This window comes from Arvicola amphibius, chromosome 7 (genome assembly GCF_903992535.2).
Source record: "Arvicola amphibius chromosome 7, mArvAmp1.2, whole genome shotgun sequence".
In the NCBI taxonomy this organism is placed as follows: Eukaryota; Metazoa; Chordata; class Mammalia; order Rodentia; family Cricetidae; genus Arvicola; species Arvicola amphibius.
The window spans coordinates 55,767,294-55,789,500 of NC_052053.1; the positions used below are offsets into that span (position 1 = coordinate 55,767,294).

The window sequence follows — 22,207 nt, forward strand, 5'->3', positions numbered from 1 at the left end:
ACATGTAGCGGCCCCCCACCTCCAAGGCAGTAAAAACAAGCAGTAGGCACAGAGAACCCTGCCCTTCATGATAGAGGCCACTTCCTCGCTTTCCCATACCTTCTATCTAGCTATTTAACAGAAGGTATTTTCCTACAAAGAACCAATTTTGTTTCTTTTGAAGTTCTAAAATTTTTAGTTACAAATGTATTGTTTCAGATGACTGCCATATACATACATTTTTTACATTGCAAATAAATAGTATGTTAGGCTCTTAATCAAATATATACTTAATATTTTCCTTGCTCCCGGCCTAAGTATGCTCAGTATGCATAGCCATAACTGTCAGGTTGCACAGGGTTTCTTTAAAGAGGATTAATTTGAAGCTGAACAGTGCAGGGTGCCCATTGGTTGGCACATCTAAGATCACTTTAGTGAGAAGAGGAATTGGATTGTAACTGTATGTGGAGAAGTTTCTCTGCAGTACTATTTGGGCCCACACTGTAGCGGATGCAGAGGTAATCTATCAGTTTGTGAGTGTCTACAAAACACAACTCTCTAGATAACAGGTTTCAAGTAAAGATTTAATACAGTCTCCATCTCCTATGATATTGCAGTGACAGTTTAAAACTCATTCTCTAAATCTCAGCAGACTTTATAGCTAGCAGTGGGCCAATATAAAGTTTAATAGCGTTACAACACATAAATCATCTTTTAAAGATGCTACCAGTAGCTCCAATATTAAATGCAGACAATCGCCTGTGGTATAAATAATTTATCAAACACCGTTTCAGATTAGCCTTCCATGCTGAGTTATTTATTTTAGCCTTTTCTGTACGATTCCTAAGGCACTTTTTGAAAGATCCATTACTGGTCAGTTTAATGAACTTGGGGGTCTGTTTTGTCCCCTCAAGCACTCGGGTACAGCTGTGGTGACCATTACATGGCCGACGTGGACCTCTTTGTGCCTTTTACAAGTGCTGCCCATTTGTCATGTAGCGGTAAATGGAGCTGCACATTGGAGTCCAGGGACACATTGTGTGGTGCACTGATGGAGACAAACAGATAGCTCTATAAAGTGCTGCTTGTCACAGCTGACGTGGAGCGCAGTACATCACTCTTACTGTGATCTCATTTAAGGAGCAGGGTGGCCTGTGGGACTGATACTCCCAGTTAGTTTGGTCTTTGTAGCCATAAAGAAGGAAGTGCTCCTTTTATATTCTCTGAACTTTTAGGGAGTGTGCTTTGCTTGGATTAATTATTACAGGAATTTCTCTATGGCACTGGGTGAAGGTTTGTCAGCAGATTTGACTGGTCCGCCTTTCTCTGGCTTGAGGCTTGGTACCTGCAGCAGCTGCTTAGAGGTGGACCACGTCTTTTTTAGGAGCCCTTTGGCTTATTTTATTAAGTAAGTTACCAGCCATTAAGCATTTGCCATGCACCAGTCACTGTAGTAGTTGCTTTCTGTGCTTGATTTCTAGTTTTTGCAGCAAACCTGTGAGGTATAGTATATTATATTAGGGAGGAGAAGAGCGATCTCAGAGAGGTGGCTACTGGACATAGGAGTCTGAAGATATAATTCTGTCTGTCTGTTTCTACATCTGCTAGATGACCTTGAGCCTGAGGACCCCCCCCCATCTATTTGTTTGTTTGTTTGTTTGTTTGTCGGCAGGGTCAGGGTCTTCTGTATGTGTTTTGAAGCTGCTCTTTAATGCTGGAGGGCTGTTTTTCCTGTAGCTGGAATGTGTCCTGTAGGTCTAACACTGAATCTCCAAGTTCCCTTGAGATAAACAATGTAAATCCATGAGCAGCTGGCTGATTGGAGGAAGATGCTGCACAGCAGGGAGAGAATACAGCACCTGGGTCTGGGCAGCTGGGGACACAGGGTCTGCATGACTGGGTCAGAGCCCCTCTGCAGCACCTGTCCCAGGCAGATGTTGCTCAGGACCCAGATCACCTCAAAGCTTCCAGAAAAGGGAGGTAGGTGCAGAGTCCTAGAAAGAATGACTCCTAGAGAAAGAAACGTTTCTTGAATGTTCTGTGTGCCAAAGATGATAAAACAAAATGTTTTCTCTGCCTCTTAGGATTTTCTTGATAGTTTTCCAAAACATTGATAGTACATGTTAAATACAAAAGTTATTTAGTTGCAAAATTTTACTATAAGGAAAAAAATACGTAAATTTACCTAGTGGTATAGGTATATCTGTGCCTAGAAGTCTAAGTCAGTATTTGACATATGAAGCAGGTTCTCAAATTACTAGGTCTCTGGAAATACTTCTTGAAGAGACTGTGTAAGTAATGGGTAGACAGTAGTCACCTTCAACCTCCTGGTGTTTTGTGGGAATTTGGTGGTTAGGAGAAGGACATGAAATAAGACCTTTATCTTGATATTGATCCCTGGCATGAGATTGTAGGAACATTACTTCAGCACTATGGAAAACAGAGAGGCCCCTGTCAGGCAGGTTAATGGGATTGTAGGAAGCACAAGGTCCTCTACTCCACAATAGAGGTGACTGCCAGAGGACCTGATACTTGGACCACACAGAAATTGGCAGCCACTGTTCTTAAACTTAACCCAGGTATCGAGGCTCATAGTGATAGGGAGTGACACAGCTTTGGTGTCCCTGATTTGTGAAGAGCCCAGAGCCAAAGAAAGGTTATTTGTTAGCTAATATGACTTGTGGCTACCACAAACCTGTTTTACTATTTACTGTTTGCTGCTAGCTGTGTTACCGTGGGGCTCCCTCTCAGCCATACTTTCTGATTAGTATGAGCCTCAGAAGATGTCTGGGGGCCAGAGTGAAACTGGATAATGGTTATTCAGGTGCCTGACTTAGTTGATAGCGTGTGTGTGTGTGTGTGTGTGTGTGTGTGTGTCGGAGACAGAGACAGACAGACACAGGAGCTGGAGTTCCTCAAAGAATCATCTCCTCTAGAATTGGCGAAGAAGCTTTAAATGTTTCCCCAATTTTTAAAAGCCTTTACACTTAACTATATAATGATGATTTTTACAATTGAACCAAATTATACATAATACAGTCAAGTTTTTGAACTTTTTGAAATGTGCTTTTACCAGCAAACTACTTCCATTTCCAAATGTTTGCAAAAACAGGGAGAATCACCTGCACTTGACCCAGGTGCTACAGTTGAACGAAGACAGGCATGTGCAACACAATTCATGTTTCCATGCCCTCTACATCATCCTCCTTTGGGAACTAAAGGTCTGCAGTACTAAGTGCTGCCTGCTGGTGTTTTGTTTTGTTTTTTGGTGTTGTTGGGTTTTTTGTTTCTTTTCCTCCCTGTCCCATGTGCCCTGCTCAGAGCACCAGCAACAGAGATGAGAACAGACAAAGAGAGGCAATGGTTAAGTGGAGAAAAGAGAAGGGGGAGAAGGGATGGCAGCCCTGAGCCGGGGAGCAAGCAGGGCGCTCCCAGCATGCGTGCACATGCACATCTAAGGTTGGTTAATATGCAGAGTGAGTTGGAATGAGGTTGCATTTGTTAAGCGGATGGTTAGGTTTTGCTGTCTATGTGGGAGCAGTCTCCCATCTGCTCTGCCACTTTTCCTGGTTTCTGGTAAGGCTTCTGTGGGACTATTGAGAGTCCCAGGAGAGAGTTCCTGATTAGGTAGGTGGTCAGCCTTATGGGGTGAATTCTTACAGCACTGTGCACATGCACATAAGAATAACTTGCTTTACTGCCCTCACTAATGTGTCTGGCTGCTGGTTTTGTAAAGATCCCTTCCACTCTTGCAGAGCTCCCTTTCCTCCTCTGGGTCTGTAGAGGGCACTACTGTCACTAGTATTCCAGCCTGGCTCGGATTCTCTCACAACGTAAAGCCTTGAATTTATTTGTCCATCAAGATTCTTAGGCCAGATTTGGGGCATTTGGTGCATGGGGGTTGGAGTTGGAGGATGTTTACTGAGATGTGTGCATTTTGCTTGGCTCGCATGTCTGTACCTTGTGCCAGATGAAGCACATAGAAAAGGTTGGCTCGTTTTGTCCTTGCTGCATAAAGGATTTCTATCGAGCTGCCTGCATTGCACCAGTTTCCTGGTGCCTTTGTTTACAGGCTGCCTTCTGCTCTCCTTGAAACTTCATGAGGCAGCCATTATTGTCACTCTTTGACCCTTGTCATGCTCTGGAGCAGTCGCATGGGTCTGAGGCTCCCAGTGAACTTTTAAAATCCCAAGAGGGTGAGGTTCTGGGACCTCTGTGGCTCTGGTGTCTCACTTGGCATATGATGGCTCTTGACTAAAAATGTTAATGAAGAACTTTTGGGAGAAGCAGCGAGTCACTTGGGTGAACTTGTAGGTCCATGGGGGGTAGAGACAAATTCTTCAGGAGCAAGCAGTCTTAATGTTTGGCTCCCCGGAACTACAATTGTGCTTTGGTATCAGCTTGTCCCAGCCCTACAGTGCTGACTTTCTCCATTATGTTACCAGGAAGTTGGTTTTCTTAGCTAGTAGATTTTGTGTTTTTCTGAGCCTGTTCACCTTTCTCCTTTATTTTATAAACTACAGCTTTGTCTTCCCCTGTCCATGGGTGGGAGGATTCTCTCCTGGAGTTACTGTTAAGATACTTTGATCATTTAGCAAACTAAGCCCATGAGTCAAATCCAGCCTGACACCTGTTTTTGTTAATAAAGTTTTATTGGGACACATAATCACCCTGTTTATGCATGGTCTTTGACTGTTTTATACTAGGTGATGGTATTGGCGAGGTTATAACAGACAACAAGCATGCCCGGGAACCTAAAATATTTACTGCCCGGCCCTTATGAAAAGATGTCTTAGTTAGGGTTTCTGTTGTTGTGAAGAGACACCACGACCATGGCAGCTTTTATAAAGGCAAACATTTAATTGAGGCTTCCTTACAGTTTCAGAAGTTTAGCCCGTAATCTTCATGGTGGGAAGCATGGTGGTTTGCAGTCAGATGTGCTGGAGAAGGAGCTGAGGGTTCTACATCTTGATACACAGGCAAGAGGTGAACTATGTGTACCACACTGAGTTTAGCTTGAGCAAAGGAGACCTCAAAGCCCAGCCCCACAGTGACATACTTCCTCTAACAAAGCCACACCTTCTAATAGTGCCATTCCCTTTGGGCACCATTTTCCTTCAAGGCACCACAGAAGAACTTCCCGAGTCTTTAAATGATGGATGCTGACGGCATATGATGGAAGACACTGTGTGAGGAAGGGGCTCGGGCATGAAGGGACAAAAGGCCCAGTCCCCCACTTATCACCTAAAAAGCTTTAGGCCAGTTCTCTTTTGAAATATGAGTGTTGAGGCCCAGGCAGTGGTGGCACACAACTTTAATCCCAGCACTTGGGAGGCAGAGGCAGGCGGATTGCTGTGAGTTTGAGACGAGTTCTAGAACTGGCTCCAAAGCTACAGAGAAACCGTGTCTTGAAAAACAAACAAAGAAAAGAAAGAAAAATGGGTGTTGAAAACGTCATAGTTTTAGGGAAATTTTAAACAGCACCCACAAACGCATCTATGAAGCATCCTATATGTTTCTGAGCAGGCCACCATTCTCCATGAACACAAATCATCTTGGCTGCCCTTTGCTTTCTCAGGAGGAAGAAGCTAAGAAGTTGGTGAGTGAGGCTATCGCAGCTGGCATCTTTAATGACTTGGGGTCTGGAAGCAACATTGATCTGTGTGTCATCAGTAAGAGCAAGCTGGACTTTCTGCGTCCCTATTCCGTGCCCAATAAGAAGGGGACCAGGTAAGTGAAGGGCATGGCATTTTCCTTGTGTCCTGTCACCTTTGGAATCTCCGTGCCATCTGGATTGGGTTTTCTGGATTCTTCCCCACACTGAGAAAAGCCTGAGTTCTAAAGCAGCTTATACAGCAGGTCTTGAGTCCAGGCCACTAGTTTATGATCACAGGTTGTGGTCAGGTGTGGAGTGTCTTCATCTACCATGTGTTGACAGGAGAGAGCTTCAGGCTGAAAGCTGGGACAGCGGTCTCTCCTCCTTTCCTCTCTCCCCTCATGTTTTTCTCAGCATCTTAAGCCCTGAGTGGCATCTTGTGAGGTGTTTGCATTTCATAGTTGCCCGTCCACAAACTTTTATGCAGGCTGGCCCAAGACATCCTAAAGGTTCTAATCCAGTGGCTAGCAGCCTCTGAATTATGGCCATGGACACTATCTGTTGTTCATGGTAAAGGGAGTTGTACCGCTGGGAACCTGTGGCCTGTGCTCTATAAATGCTTCACCTCAGTGGTCCAAACCAGGATCCAAACTGTGAGGTGATGTTCTAGGTCTAAAAGGCCTGGGACCTGGTGTCTGCATTCACCTGTAGCTCGTTGATTGACAGTTCTTATAGGTATTCAGCTGCTTGAGCACTCTGGGTTCTGAGTTCTGTGTTTAGCCACAATCATCTAAGTCAGTGAGCAATAACTGGGCCTGGGCTCTGGTTAGTAGCACAGACCTCTGCAAGGCTTCTCCACCGAGGATCCTTAGCTCTAGATTCACAAGGAAAGTGCCAATAGTTCTTTGTTGTTGGCTGCTCTCGGCATTGTGGAAGCTTAGTGTCAGACAGCTCTGGAGTGGGTTAAGAGATGGCCACTGGCTGGCATGGTGGCTGTGGGTATCAGTCCTGTACTTGAAATGATAGAGCTAGGCTAGTGTGATCCCAGTTCCTCAGATCTTGAGTGAAGTGGAAAGGAAGCTGCCTTTAATATACAGGGTGGTTTAGGAGACCAGCTTCCACTAAAGGATGCTGATCCTTTGCGAAGAGAACTGGGGAGTGGGTCTGTTCCATTTGGATTGAATAGTCAGTTCCCTAGGTAGAGAATTCCAAAAGCCACCTTTGAAAACTGGGCATGGTTGCAAAAGGAACCTTTGTGCTAAAGGTAGCAGTTTGGAGCCAGAGATGTGGTTTTGTGGCAGAACACGTGCCTAGAATGTGTGATTCCATCCTAGCCGTCGGGTGGGGTTAGACCCAGCGATGTGGCGAGGAGGCTGGTAGGGTGACGAGGAAGGGGCTAAGCACAGGCAGGTGTGCAGTAATCTGCTCTGGGGCAGCACCAGGATCTTCACACACTTCAGAATCCCACTCTCCTTTGGCCTAACGACTGTGAGAATGCTGCCTAGATAAGGAACCCTCCCCAGTACGGGCAAGAGGTGAGGACAAAGGCTTGCCAGCTGCTCCATGTCTTTAGCCACCATGAACCTGGTTCTTGCCCTGTATGCTGCTAAGGCCGACAGCCTAACCCAAAAGGTATGGGGCTCTCATGTCCACTCCCCCTAAAGACAGGGTAAAGGTCAGATGAGTCAGCCTCTTGGGCCACTGGGACTTTGGTCTCAAGGCAACACTTAACTGCCAGTAGCTCAGCCAGGTACATACCAAGAGATATCTTTAAACCTTAAGGGAACAAGGACAAATGTGTTTTGGAAAAGTACCTCCTCCTGAAGTACCTGAGTGTCAGGTACTCTTTCTTTCTGCCCCCCACCCCCGCCCAAGTGCCTGCTTGAATGGAAAATTTTCCTAGGAGTGTATGATCATGGTACAGCGCCCATTGGTCGGATACCAGCTTACTGAGACTGTCATTCCAGCATAAGGAGTTGTTGTTGGTACTGTATTTTGGCAGCATCAGGATTCTGGAGAGGTAGGAGATCACATGTGGATCAGGGTGCGCACTTTGCTCAGAGACCTGCCCCAAGGACAGTTGCCCTTGTGTGTTCTGAAGTGCTGTCTGGACTACGTTAGTTGTATTGTTGGTGCTTCTAGAGTTGTGGGGCAGAAGGCCATATTGTGTCACTCACATCGCTACATGGAAGGACGTAAGTTTTAAGGAAGTGACAGCCTGAAGTCAAATGACCAAATACTTCCCAGCATGTACTGATTGATGGTAGAGTGCTGAAGGAAAATGGAAAACCAGCGCTTTGTACTATCTCTCAAGTGTTAACACATACCCTTCAAGTGCCCTATTTTGTAGCATTTGGCAGTCGACTCCCTGAAGCCCCAGAGTTGGGGTTCCCAGAGCCAGGACTCCAGTCGGGTCTGTTGCTATCTGGCCAGTGTCTCTGTCTTGGCCTAACGGCTTTTGTTTCTCCCACCAGGTTTGGCCGGTACAGGTGTGAGAAAGGCACTACAGCTGTCCTCACCGAGAAAGTCACCACTCTGGAGATCGAGGTGCTAGAAGAGACCGTCCAGACCATGGACACTTCGTGAACGGTGCTGGGGGTGGCTGGTTATCTCTTTGAGTAACTGGGGTGTACCCCACCCGAAAACATACATTCGGCTACTGCTTGCCGAGTGAGGCTCAATTAAAAAAAAGACAAAACCCAGTGAGTGCTGGACTATGGGGACTGTGGGTCTGGGCTCCGCTGACCTAACTCTCCTGTGTTCTGAGTTCCAGTGTGTGTCAGTGGTGTGGCCTGAAACCAGAATGGGTTCCTTTCGCTCTCCGAGTGAATGGATATGACCCAGGCCTGTGCTTGCTTACTTCGTTTTCACTTACTTAGAGGCAGCCCCAGGCTTCTGTCCTTCCTAACAGGGTGATTCAGTATCGAGCAGCCTGCTTTTCAGGTGGGAAGCAGTGAGGGAGTCTTGGGCTGTGGCATGACCCAGTGGACAGCTTGCCTTGCATGCACAAGACTCCAAGTTTACCCCTGGTGTCCTACCCTGCCCTCCACATAGACACACAAGACAGACACCTTCAGTTTGGGGTCTTGGACTGTGCGTGCTCAGGTCCAGAAAAAGGCAGCTGTGTGAAACTGGTGAGCTGCACTCTGGCCATTCTCATAACAGTCGAAGCAGTACTTGGGGTTTGCTGTTTATAGTAATTAGGACATAGCTTTGCACTGCTCTCTGGATGATGATTGGGGACTCTGGACATAAGAGGCCATTTTATTGGCCAGATGGTTCCCTTGGTTTGGGCAGTGGGTGGACAGCTGAAATTAAGAGGCTAATTGTGTGAGGGACACAAGGACAGCCTCTGAGAGCAGACGCAGTGCTTACCAAGAGTCAGGAAAACTTTGAGGAGTCAGTGCTGGGCAGGAGACAGCCACTCTGGTCCTCCCAGAGCACGTACTGTGGCGTGCTTCACGGAGCCCGCTTCCCTTGTTGGAAACTGCTGGAGCCAGCGTGAGTACAATGGGTTTATTTATTGAGGGCAGCAGCTTGGCTGATGATTCTCAGAGTTACTTGGGGAACTTAAAAATATTCTGGTATTCCTTGGACGTCTGGGGCCTGGCAAGTTGCTGCTAAAGGTGCCTCTAGAAATTGTATTGCTGTTGTGTGCTGATTTAGTCTGCAGTCCAAGATGACACTGACGTGATGCTAGGGCCCCCGAGCCGCTTGGCAGTCGCCCTCTTCCCATTTTGTCTAAAGAGCAGAGGCCCTCCTTGGAGCGCAGGCTCTGTGCGGAGGGTGGTAGCCAGCCAGGGACCCTATTTTTGGGAGCTCTGGGTAGTAAGTTCACCTGGCAACGACTTAAACATCTGACGAGACACAGCACCACTGGCCTGTCACCAAGCAGGTACTGCGTGAGTACTGTAGTATCGCATAGACATCAGTATCAGCTGTTCCTTCCCAAAGCTGTGAGCCTCTAATACAGCTCCTCACGTGCTGACCCCAGTCATCAAGTTATTTTGTCGCTGCTTCATAACTAATTTTGCTACTGTTAGGAATCATAATGTAAATTTTTTGGATATAGAGGTTTGAAAACCACTGGCATAGTAGAACAAAATAATTCAGACTGTTTCCTCCAGCACTTAAGTTTCCTTAAATTCACATTTATAAGTTAGTCTTCACAGTTAATCCTATTGAGAACAAAAAGTAAATGAACATATTTCTGCTTTTCCTGCACTTAATACAGTTGTATTTTTAATTCTTGACTCTCATAGTCACGGACTTGAGTTTTCTGAAAGAGTGACAGGCTGCATTTATGGATCACCTGCCACTGCTGGCTGATTTGCATCTCTCTCTCTCTCTCTCAATCTCTCTCTCTCTCAGACTCTCTCTCTCTCTCAGTCTCTCTCAATAGGGTCTTATGTAGTCCAGTCCAATCTCAAACTTCCCCTTAACCCTCCTGCCTCTGCCTCCCAAGTTCTGGGATAACAAACCTAGGCTGCCTTGCCTAAGTAATATCTTTTGTTTTAGACCCTGTCAGTCACCTGGAAGATAGATGACCTCATTAATCCCTTTTGCAGATGAGGAAATGAAGGCTCAGAAAAGCCAACAAACTTGCCCAAGTCACACTAGGAAGATACAGAACCAGAATTTGTAAAGTACAGTGTGAGGGCAAAGCTCTTGGATTTTTCTCGATCTCTTCCCATGGGTAGATAATGCTGCGCATTTATCCTTCAATGAGCCACAGCATTCCAGGAGGCCATGGTACATGGCAGGTACGCCATGCCTCTCAATGTCAGATGCTGGGTGCTCCTCACTGTCACTCACTAGTTATAAAATGCAGAGAAGGTATTAGGGAAATCTCTACTCTAAACAGTTATTTCCATTTCCCTTACAAGAGAGTAAATGAAGCACACAGCCGGGTTGTGTGAAAGGTACTAAGAACTAAAACAACTGCTGGTGACCATTTTTGCAAAGGCTCACCCACACCCTTACCCTGTTCCCTGCAAGCCTCCTGACACTGCGGGCCTGCACAGGTCTGAAGGGACCAGGCAGAGGTTCACATTGCAGTTGGCACAAGGGGCTTCAGTGACTGCCTAAGCCCCTTCCCCGACTAGTAGCCCAGCTCAGATTGTCTGCAACAGTTCAAAAAAAGGACTTTAGAGTTTGACCATAACTCAGCTGCTTCCAGCTCAGTGGCCGAGGCAGCCACTTTTGGGAGCCTGCTGAGCCCTCTGGTCTTGGCTGTGGGAACTTCCAGGTGCCACTTGGGGAGAGGACTCAAGTAAGACAAGTGGTGGATGGCTTTGATGAGGCATGCTGCGTTCAGGTGCTTGATGTCCAGACATGCATCTGCCTAGCCACCTGGTGCACGTATCCAATGTCAGGTCGGTGGTTGGGGTCAGGGTAGATGCACATACTGACCAGTTCCCGAAGCTACAAGGAAAGAGCAGTTCTGTTAGTTAAACCTACATTCACATGTTTTGCCACATGGCACCTCAGATGGCACTGTTGTCCCCTTTCAAGTGAAGAATGCTTTGCAGGATAAGGTATGATCACACAGCTTTTGGGGTGGCTAGGCCCATGCATGCCTAGGCCTGTCTGGTTCCAAAGGTGATGCTTTGAGACCCTGAGAGTTGTTACCCTCAAATAATCATCATTTTCCAGCTGTGCACACCTTTGTGCAGATTCATGAGTGTGAGTACTCTGCACATGTGTGTCTGCTGTCAGTCACACAAAGCCCAAACCAGAGAAAACTCAAGGAAAGGGCTTATTGATCATAATAAATGCATTAACATGCAGCAAGGCTGCAGTCTGAACACCCCCTGGCCTCTTCATTGTGCTCATGAAAGACACGCTTTTAATTATCCAGACACTGAAGGCTTTGCCCGCCAGGGTGGGGGAGGGGTGCCTTAAGCCTCTGATCCCTCTCGTTCTGATAGCCAGAATGCTATTCATTTTAATGGTAATTAAAATAATGACCTTTAAAAGCCTGGGTCTTAAATGTGCTGCACTGGGCAGGCTGCGAAGTTTTCCATCTCAGTGCCAGCTGCTGGGGGTGCTGGTGGTCACCAGCAGAAGTAGATAGAGAGGGAGGTCCTGGACTAAAGAGCTCTAGGACCTCAGGAAGGCAGAGCCTGGGGAAGGCCCAGGGATGTTGCAGAGGCCCTGGTCTGCAGCATACACCTCAGGTTAGGGGCTAGGACTATACTTCCTGCCTCACTGAGCTGGCTGAACTGGACTATAGAACCATAGTATGTGCTTCCCTGCTTTGCCCGGCATTTTGTGATCCCACGGCTGGAATCCATGAGCAGTTGAAGGTGGTGTCCAAGGTCATCTACAAACAGTGACTTCTGAAGCTGCTCTGGAAGGGAACCATGGCTGACCATCAGGTGAAAAATACAAAAACCACGTCAAGGTGAAGTCTGCCCTGCAACCACTTAGAAGCAGACTACAGTTACCAGTCATAAGGAGAAACAACAAAAATGACAAGATACCTTAAGATAAAGCTTTAAAAGTGGGGTGTATTTAGGGACACACTGTGCTAAGTAACAGGATCTGTAGCTGCTGCCTGCCAGAGGCATGTGCTAATAAGACAGAATGGCTGCCCAAGGAGATAAAGCTAAGGGCTCTGGGGCCTTCATTTCTCCCTTGTAACTGAAGTGGAGTGTATGGTGCCCACTGGCAGTCTGGCACAGGAGCACAGAACTGATTGGAACCAAGTCACATGTCTTGTAGAGCAGAAGCTCTAGTTTAAACAAGGAAAGGAACAACGAATTTTGTGAAGAATGCAATCCGTTCTTCCTTTCCTGCCAGCCTGTTATCCAGAACACGGATACTGTCACCAGAGGGGCTAGTGTGAACTCCTCAAGCCACTGGAGCGGAAAGACTCCAGACTGCCACACCCCAGGGGTGGCCAAAGAACAGGTGAGAGCCAGTGGACTTGGAGGCTGGCTTGGAGCTTCCATGCAGAAGGAGTTCCCTGTAACGCCTCAGCTCATCTGGATGATGGGCTGTCCTTAGGGCAGTGGCTCTCAACCTTCCTAATGCTGCGACCTTTAATATGGGTCCTCATGTTATGGTGACTCTCATCTGTAACATTTTTGTTGCTAAAATATAATGTAAATATGTTTTCCAGTGTTCTTAGGTGGCCCTGTGAAAAGGTCCTTTGGCCCCCAAAGGGGTCTCAACCCAAAGGTTGAGAACACTGCCTTAGTGGAAACATAATGAGGGAAGGGTTATACTTCTGAGCCATTATCATGAGGCAGTGGCCTTGCGTTCTGTAGAGTGGACCTGGGAAGACCTTAGACTCTCAATGGATATAACGAATGATGTTTTTTAGCAACATTTACATGAAGCTGTTACCTCTAATAGCTCCTTTTGATGGTGGTGGTAGATGCTGGCTTGGCTCTATTAAACATGACACATGCTTAATCCTTATCGTGAACCAGGACAGGAGATTCTAGTTTTGTTTCCATTTTATAGATGAGGAAAACAAGCCTCTAAGGGCAGTGAAGGGAGCATACAGACCCATCAGGAGTGTGCCAGACCTGTCAGTTGCCCCTCACAAGGAAGTTCACTCACAAGGAAGATATAATTTAACCCACCTATAAAATGATGAATCTGGTTCATCATTTCATACAACTAGTAACTGTCTAGAGTCCCTGCACCCAGCATAAAATGTAAAAGTCAAAAACCAGAGTAACAGGCCTTTTACATGGAGCAAGAGACCAACCAGCTAGCCTGGGGTGCCCACCTCCCACCTCCCTGGTAATCATGCCCCTAGCTGAGCTGTTCCTACAAGCCTCAGGCACGTCAGCACCATCCCATCTGGACCCCAGCTTGCTCACCTTCTCGGAGTAGTGTTCCCCTGGGAGAGGGGGGTAGTCACACTGCTCAATCTTCTGGCAGAGGGAGAAGAGATTCATCTTATCTCCATAGAAGGGGCTCTGGAGAGCTGCCATCTGCAAGGGAAGGGATACAAGGATCAACCATCAGCCTCAAGGTCTAAAGGATTTCAGAAGCCAGAGGGACCACTGGTTGGTCCCCAGTGCAGTGAGTGTCCTGTGGGCTTCCCTGGAGCCCAAGGAGCTGGGATTGCAATAAGGAAGTGCTGTTGAGTCCTGAGGTCATGTATGTACCCCAGCTCACTAATTCCCCTTCTCCCAAGGCCCAACAGATTCTCATTGTTCTCTCTCTCTCTCTCTCTCTCTCTCTCTCTCTCTCTCTCTCTCTCTCTCTCTCTCTCTCTCTCTCTCTCTCTCTCTCTCTGTGTGTGTGTGTGTGTGTGTGTGTGTGTGTGGTGCAGGGGACAGTCAGCTTCTGGTGTTACCTTTTCTTTAAGACAGCATTTGACATGACACTTGTCAATGAGTGGTATGCCAAACTATCTCCGAGATCAGCCCGGTACACTTGCACAGCACACAGCCTTTTCAGAGTGCTGAGTCTTTCTGCACACAAGGCAAGCACTTTGCAACTAAGCTCCTTCCTCTGCCCATTTCTGTTTGAAGGTCTTACTTTGTATCCCAGGCTGTCCTGGGACTTGTGGTTCAGGCTGGCTTGAATTTGTGGTAATCCTCCTGCCTCATACTCTTGGGTAATACCTGACTCAGACTGACATATCTAAAGAGTGGTGGGAACACCAGTCTTGGGAACATGTCTGCCTGAAAGATACCTTCAGTGAAAGGTCATGCATGAAGGGCTAATGCTCTTGGGACAGATGTGGGGAGGGGAAGCTGGAATTATTTCCTTCACTGCTGTCTGCAGGCTAGTGTCCTTTCTCTCAGGGACACTCCAGGGTGGAGAGACACTGGGCTCTGCATTTGGCTGTCTGGCCCCGTTAAGTTGGAAGCCCCAACCTACATGGTGTGGCACCTTGAAGAGAGGCAGGCAGATGGGCACTGGGGAGTGACAGGACTGCTGGACAGTGGCCCTGGTGTGTTCTCACCCAGGAGAGAAGGTTCAAGCCTCCCTCTTCCTGAAGTAGCCAGATTCTCCACCCACCTGTTTGAGACCTTCAGACACCTGGGGAAAGCCTCAGAGCCTAGCCTGGCACCTGAAGGCCCCGTCTGCTGATAAATCCATAATGGCGTTCAAGTGCTTCCTCTCACTCACTCCCTGTTGCCTTCTGCCAAAAGACAGCCTAGACCTTCCTGCTAGTGAAGGGTCATTCACTGGGTAGGGTAATCAGGCCCCACCCAGTCCAGGTCCAGGCCGCAGAGGCCTTTGTTCCGGCATACCTGAGGAGTCCTCTGGACTTACGTCAGGGGAATGGGTCAAAGTTCCAGCTTAGGTCAGGAGGGAACCCAGGGAAGGTGTGTGACGGTCAGGTTTGCCCCCACCCTCTGCTCACCCCTGGGATCAGCCTCGTTCCAAGAACAGCTCACCATCTTCAGAAAGGGCCAGTGGGTCTACAGATGGCTTCAAAAGTAGGGGACATTGGTTTAGGAATCTTACCCTGGGCTAGGCAAAACAAGCAGATAAGTTTTTGGTTAAGTTGTGGGACTGTTGACCTTGGGGTCCTCATGGTGGGACAAAACTGGCCCATGAGCCCCACTTCACAGTGAGGCTGCAATGACCTCTGTACCAGGCAGGCAGGGAGTGGCAAGTATACAGAGGCCCCACCCACACCCAGGAGCTGGTTCTGCCACAAAGCCTGCAAAATGGGTCATGCGCCTCCAAAAATGGAAATGGGAGCCTGGTGCCAGCGATTACTAGGGACTTCAGAAGGACATCTGCTGCCACAGTAGAGCAGCTGAGGCTCCTCGGTAGCCCTCAGAGTCACAGCTGTAGGATCCAGATGAGTGCCCTGGCTTGTGGGTAGGCAAGGTGTTGGGTGTCAGTCCCACTAATGCTGACCCAGTGATTCTTATGTGTTTAGGCACCAAGTCAGGGCTGCTTGACTGGGAATCCATCAAAAGCCATGTCTGGGTTTGGTGCACACCAAGACTGGGCTGCCTCTGCCTCTGAGGAGTGGTAACAAAGGCTTGGCCAAGCAGGGGGCAGGGGACAGGGGCAGAGGGAGCCAGCTGTCATCCTATACCTTTCCACTGGAGAGAGACTGACTGCCCTTCAACAGGCCAGTCTGATGGGATTTTCACAAACCTGGCCCTTTGGAAGTTCAAATGGCCCAGAAAATTGGAGAAAGGGGTGGTCATTATCTGTACCTTCTCCACCCCAGCATCTTCCCCTCAGCACCCCAGAAAGCACCTCTGCACAGGCTCTGCAAGTGAGCTTTCCTGCCACCAGGGCATCTCCAGCCTCAACTGCAGGTTCTCTCAGAAGCCATGTCTGAATTACTCAGCACCCAGTGAGGCCCTGGGCCTGCCACTCTGATAGACTGTGATAAGGCTGTAAAGGAACTTGAGGGCCTGCTGGCGATACGGGAATTACAACAATTACGCAGGATGGCAAGATATACTCAGACCAGTAGCCAGCCAGCTCCTGTCAGACTGGAGCAAAGGACTTGCTGTTGGGGGCACAGATACTGGCTACTTCCAGACCACCAGAGTCATGCTCTCTTAACAGTGAGTCACATGCCTGACTTGCCCTCCCTGGGGCTTTGGCTGTGACACAACCCAGTAATGGTAAGAACTGTGTGTTGTGTGTGTGTGTTTCTCTCTCTCAAAGAACCTAGGATGTGGAGGGAGACGGAGATGAGACTTAAGGGCCCCAGATGCCTATGTTATCTGCCACAGGCTTCTCCCAAGCACTGCCTGGAGTGAAGGGTGAGCCAGAGGGGACATGTGACCTGGTTCTTTGAGAGAGGCTTTCCAGACCATTCCACTGGTCAAGCCAGAATTCCAAAGCAGCTTTTTCCAGCCCATGGTCTTGCTGGGTCTGTGTCCTAGGTGGGGCCTTTGAGGTCCCCCTGCCAGAGGCTGGCACCAGGTGAGCCTTCAGCTTCGTGCTCACTTCATTCCTCCACAGGAAAGCTGACCTCAGCTGCTAAACCTCAGCCAATGCTTGGGTTCAACAAAGGATGTCTAGGGGCTGTTTCTGGCCTTGCTCACTTTGAGCCCCAGGTCATGGTGACATGGCATGTGTTCTCTGGGGACCATGAGAATCCTCAGTGGTCTAAGTGAGTGGGAGGATGGAATTTGTCCCAATTCTTAACCCTGACACCATGTGATGACACCACAGGTGGCCTCTGAGAGGTGGCAGCCATGGCTACAGGACATCTCTTGCCAATTACGCAGCCCCGGGCCCAGATGAGGCCTCTCCTTATCTGCTGGGAAAATAAACACTTCTTTCCCCATGCACTGCAGGGGTGCAGAGCCATGTAGCTTCAGCAGCGTCTACTGTCACTGTTGAGGGCTCACCATTGCAGTCAATGCGTGGCCATGGCCTTCTTCCATTCTGTCTTTGTGGGCGAATAGCCTTAGAGAAACTGATTGATTTATTTAGCTTCCCACTGCCTTTTCCTCCTGCATGGCTACAAGGCACGCAACACTACACTGCCAACAACTAATCAGATGGCTGAACGGAGTCCTGCCACCATGCTGGAAGCCACCTCATTGAGTATGTGTTTAGGCACCAAGTCAGGATTTAGAACAGCCTGCTTGGCTGGGAACCCATCAAAGCCATGCCTGGGTTTGGTGCACACCAAGACTGGGCTGCCTCTGCCTCTGAGGAGTGGTAACAAAGGCTTGGGCAGGGGACGGGGGCAGAGGGAGCCAGCTGTCATCCTATACCCTTCCACTGGCCCTAGGGGATGCACATAGCTCTCCTCTCAACCAGACTGTGTTTATGTTTAGAGACACTTGTGACTCCACGGGGACAGGAAGCAGTTTCTGAAAATACACAACCCAGGATAGAAAGAAAAGGATAAACCATCTGCATGGGAACAGAATACATGAGCAGGTCAAAGGGGACTCCCTCCACGAGGACTCAAGCTGAGCTATGTTGAGACCTCCTGTTGGCCAAAGCAAAAAAGGGAAATGTGTCAAACTACTGGGCTTCTAGGAACTAGCAGCAGACGCCAGCTGCTCTGCTCAGCTGGTCAGTGGGCTCCCAGAGAGGCCTGAGCCTCACACACAGGGCCTCATGTACTTCTTGCCACAAGATAGGCAGACTATCCCACTTGGGGCCGTGGGAGCAGATGAGGAAGGAAAGGACTATGGATCATATCCTGTGGGGACTGCTGCTGCTGCTGAGATTTGGACCTTGGCTCCTTTTGCCCAGTCTGGGCTCCTGCCAGACACTGCATCGCTCCCGTAGGAGGCCCAATGGTTGAGAGTATTTGGGAGTTCCTGAACAGCTGTCCCACCCTAGCACCTGACAGGCCTGGTCATACTCTTATGGGAGTCTCTGAACCCCAGGCCCTAGTCAGGTGCTTGTTAAGTCTCTTCCTGATATTGAGGTCTCAGAGTCTCAAAAAGACTTGGCCTTCCCCACTGCATCAGGCCTTCCTGATGACACTGGGCCACATAGCCCTAAGAGGTGATCCACACAACCAATCCACAAGGGCATCTTTTCTAGCCACGCATTTAAAATGCACCCCCTTCAGCTAGGGTGTACCTAAGTAGCGGTGTTTCCATCTCCCATCCTCCACCAGAGAAAAGGCTGTATCTGCTCTAATACATCTCAGGCGCCTGGTTCAAAAAGAAAGACACTGAGCTTGGCAGTGGTGGCGCACACCTTTAATCCCAGCACTCAGGAGGGAGAGGCAGGCAGATCTCTGAGTTTGAGGCCAGCTTGGTCTACAGAGCAAGTTCTAGGACAGGTACCAATGCTACACAGAGAAACCCTGTCTCGAAAACAAAAAACAAAACAAAACAAACAAACAAAAAAAGACACTGAACCACACCTTATAAAGAGATTGGAATTTTGACCTCAGACTGTCTGGAACCCAGGAAGCTACAGTCCCATTGCCAAAGAGCTCCACATGGATTAGTGACGGGGCAGTGTGTGCCTGCAGCAAACACTGCAGAGTGATGGGGCAGGACCCGGATGTAGCCTGGGACACTTTCCTGAGTGTCGCTGCTGCAGTCAGTCCCCGGCCATCAGTTTAATAATGAGGATCTTTAGGTCGACCAGTCCAAGCCAGACCCACAGGGTTCCAGTCCTAATCCCAAAGCCCTTACCTGTTTGTCACTCTGCATACATATTAGGGCTCCAAACAGGTGGTGGACTCTTGAGAGTGCCCAGCAGTGGGTCCCAGCAGGCTGGTGGGAGGTGCAGCCACCAATAGGAGACATCAGATAGCCCAAACTTCACCTCTCTTGGTGGCCTGTGCTCCCCATGGACCCATTCCCAGGACCCCCCTGTGGCTATCTTAGATGAATAGGAGCTACTAGAACTCAACAGGCTGGCACCATTCCACAGCTAGGGAGGGGGAAAGGTCTGCAGTGAGACCCACATGTTGGGCCTGGAAAAAACACGGGCGTGACTCCATACCCACTCCCAGTGCCTGTGAGGGACCTCTACTGATGAATAATACACAAACATAGCTACTGAAGAAACCAGAGAAGAGCACTAGGGATCCCCACTGGTCTGTCCCCTTCTTGGAGCCCACAGTACAACTTCCTACCAACCACCCTTCTAGCAAGGGCGGCTTGATCACATTACTGAGGCCAAGTCTGTGAAGGTGAAGGACTGGTCTCCACGGGTCCTGAAACCGCAGCGGGGTCCGTGCAGCACAAGTACTGCCCTAAGCTGGTAGGGTGAGCCTGTCTTTCCTGTGCCCCATGGAACACCAAGCTGCACATGAGAGACTTACCTCATACAACAGACAGCCTAGGGACCAGATGTCTGACTTGAAGTTGTAGCCATTCTCATGGATCCTCTCTGGTGACATGTAGTATGGTGTTCCCACTGCAACACAACAAGGGGCAAGAACAGGGGCTCAGGGAGAGGAGATATGGCCTGCCCACTCCTTGGCTAGATGAGATAGTTGCCCATGTTAACAACTAAGAGGATCCCCAGGATCCCTCAGATTTAAGAATTGGTTGGGGGCCACCATAACCAGGGTTCAATATGACTGTTCACTGCAGAAAAGCAAGTGGCTACTGTCCCTTTAGGTGACAGTTTGTATCTGGGATAGTCCAGAACAAGCTCTCAACAGAAAAGAACTACTGTTCACGTTGACTAAGCCACATGAGGGGAAACTGAGGCTCGGGTAGGTGAAGAGTCTTACATAAAGGGGACAATTCATTAAAAAAATCAACTTCATGATGCTGAAGCCCTTCAGTTACCATTCAGAGCTGAATGGCAAGTTAGGCTGTGGTTCCCAGTGAGGGGCTGTTGAGGAGGAAGTCTGTCAGAGGGGCATGCGCTAAGAGTTTACCCCTTACAGTCTCACCCCACTTTCCGCTCATTATGATCGCTCAGCTTCCTGCTCTGGCTGTTTGCTGCTGTCCTACTGCTGTGAAGAGACACCACGACCACACCATCACTAAAGGAAGTCAGGGCAGGAACCTGAGGCAGGAGCTGATGCAGAGGCCATGGAGGAGTGCTGCTCACTGGCTTGCTCCCCATGACTTGCTGCTCAGACTGCTTTCTTACAGAACCCAGAACTACCAGAAGCTTAGGGACAGCTCCACCTCCAACGGACTGGGCTCTTCCACACCAATTACTAGTTAATCTTAAGGAGACATTTTCTCAGTTGAGGCTCCCTCCTCTCGGATGACTAGCTTGTGTTAAGTTGACATAACACTGCCAAGACACATTCGGCGCCTCCCCAAAATGGACCCCCTCTCCGGAACTGTGAGCTAAAACAGGCTTTTTCCTCTGGTCATGGTACTTATCACAGCAAGAAGAAAGGAACAAATACAGAGGGACAGAGAAAACCACCTCCAGGTCTATCTGACATGGACTGACACTTAACCAAGACTGTTTGTGTCTGGAACATCCCTCCCCCCAAAGACTACATGCTAACAGTTCACAGCTGATGGCATAATTGGGAGGTGGTAGGATCTTCATGGAGTGGGTAAAACCTCTGCTTTGCTCCAGACAGGGTATAAATTCTGGCCTGTGACTCTGAACACCCTGGGTAGGACAGCTCTGGTCCATGGCAGGAGTCATGAGGACATGGGTCTGATATAACAGGCTGTGCGTATCTTTTCACTCCTCTTCTTTGTAGCCCAATGCTACATTTATTTCACAGACAATGGTCTGAGACATGGCTCCCATGAACTTGTGTGTCTAACTGTGACTTTATTATGTTAGCAGCCATCACTCAGACACGGCTGAGAACTGGACATCCTATCTTGTACTCGCTCTATGGTTGTAATCGGGCTGGTGGCTTCTCAGTAAAAGAACTGCTAGCTAGTATGTGCAGCTGTGACCTCTTAAGGTCAAATGGGACATCGAGAATAAACACCTGCACAGTCTAGCCATGAGAATACAAAAACCAAGCCAATGGCCAGGTGTGAAGTGAACAGGTGTCACAGCCCAACCCTAGGTAGAATCCATAGGTCTTGATCAGCAGTGGGAACCTAGGGACAAGTTGCATTGGATTCCAGGGCCCAGGAGCTACAGTTGGAGGCACCCCTGGCCAGGAGACAGGGTTAGAACTGTGTCCCAGCAAGGCTGCCCCATGGTTCTTCACACTTGTTCTGGGTCCCTTTTATATTTGCTAGGCCCAGGCAGGAGGGTCTCTAGGGTGGGCATCTGCAGGAAGCCTGCAGACCTGTCTGAAGGTGAGGAGTTCCAGTGCCTTGTACCGTCTAACTCCTCCCCAAGCCAGTTCTAGCTGCCATCTAGTCTCCTCTGAGCTCTGCTCCACTGTGCTTGTGTACTGGGAAGCTACAGCAAGGCCAGCCACCAGGTTCTCCCTCTGGCTCTAAAGCCAGTCTTGGCTACCGCCTGCAGGAGAGGCAGGAGAGCTGCGTTCCTCTCCTTACTATTGCTCTTCCACCTCACTGAACCCCTCTACATGAAAGAGGTTGTCCTTGAACTCACTACCTGCACCCTTCACTACTTCTGCTGCAGTGTGGGGGTTGGAATCTAGATTCTGCCCATGCTAATGCTCGACCCTTGAGCCACACGTGCAGCCCTTGGCTTTGTGAAACAGCGTCTTATGAGGCAACCCAAGCTGATCCTGAACTTAGGATCCTCCTGCCTCTGCTTCCTGTGCTGGAATTACGGGTGTGTAGCACCACGCTCAGGGAGGAACTTTTTCCCAAGATGCCTCCTTCAATTCACCCATCCACCTGTCTGTCTTGTCTACCCACTCATCTGCTACCTGCTCGTCGGAACCCTACACATCCGTCTGTCCCTACACATCCGTCTGTCCCTATACATGCCTTTCCATCTGGCAGTTGGTGGAGCTGTGGCCCTATGCTGGGTGAGAGCTACCCATCCCAGAGAGTTTCCGGCAGGAGACAGCTGATGAGTCAGGACAGGCACAGCCACCAGGAAGGATTCTAGTAAACATCTAACTAGGCCTGGAGTTTGGACGCTTGTCCCTGTCCTGAGCTTCTGGGAGCACATGGCTACAGTATGAGAGGAGCCCCTGAGCCTTACTCACCCACCTGCTTCATCTGGGAATGAATCATGAGCTACTAGCTGAGAGCAATTTGGCCCATTCTGGAGAGCGGTGTGCCCTCTGGGCTCCTGACCCAGGCTTCCTCATAGGCTCTGGGGTACCGTGCTCTGGAAACAGTGGCTATACAACCTTTACCAGGGGAGTATGAAGCTGAG

At 49.0% G+C, this 22,207-nt stretch overlaps 2 protein-coding genes across 4 annotated transcripts in view; one reads left to right on the forward strand and one right to left on the reverse strand.

The window, feature by feature from the left end:
• Window positions 1-8,277, forward strand: part of Psmb7 (proteasome 20S subunit beta 7) — a 59,593-nt gene extending 51,316 nt beyond the window's left edge. Inside the window, exons 7-8 of the mRNA XM_038336437.1 lie at window positions 5,558-5,709; window positions 8,050-8,277. Coding sequence (XP_038192365.1) covers window positions 5,558-5,709; window positions 8,050-8,161 — 264 coding nt within the window. The 3' untranslated portion in view covers window positions 8,162-8,277. The remainder of the gene's footprint in view (window positions 1-5,557; window positions 5,710-8,049) is intronic.
• An 800-nt stretch (window positions 8,278-9,077) lies between these two features.
• The window catches only part of Nek6 (NIMA related kinase 6), a 74,173-nt gene continuing 61,043 nt past the window's right edge, over window positions 9,078-22,207 (reverse strand). For 2 of the 3 annotated variants that reach the window (XM_038336434.1, XM_038336435.1), the window contains exons 8-11: window positions 19,284-19,378; window positions 18,649-18,729; window positions 13,414-13,527; window positions 9,078-10,999 (exon numbers count right to left, since the gene is read on the reverse strand). In XM_038336434.1, the coding sequence (XP_038192362.1) occupies window positions 10,889-10,999; window positions 13,414-13,527; window positions 18,649-18,729; window positions 19,284-19,378 (401 nt within the window). In that variant the 3' untranslated portion in view covers window positions 9,078-10,888. The remainder of the gene's footprint in view (window positions 11,000-13,413; window positions 13,528-18,648; window positions 18,730-19,283; window positions 19,379-22,207) is intronic. The other variant, XM_038336436.1, reaches the window with a different exon arrangement.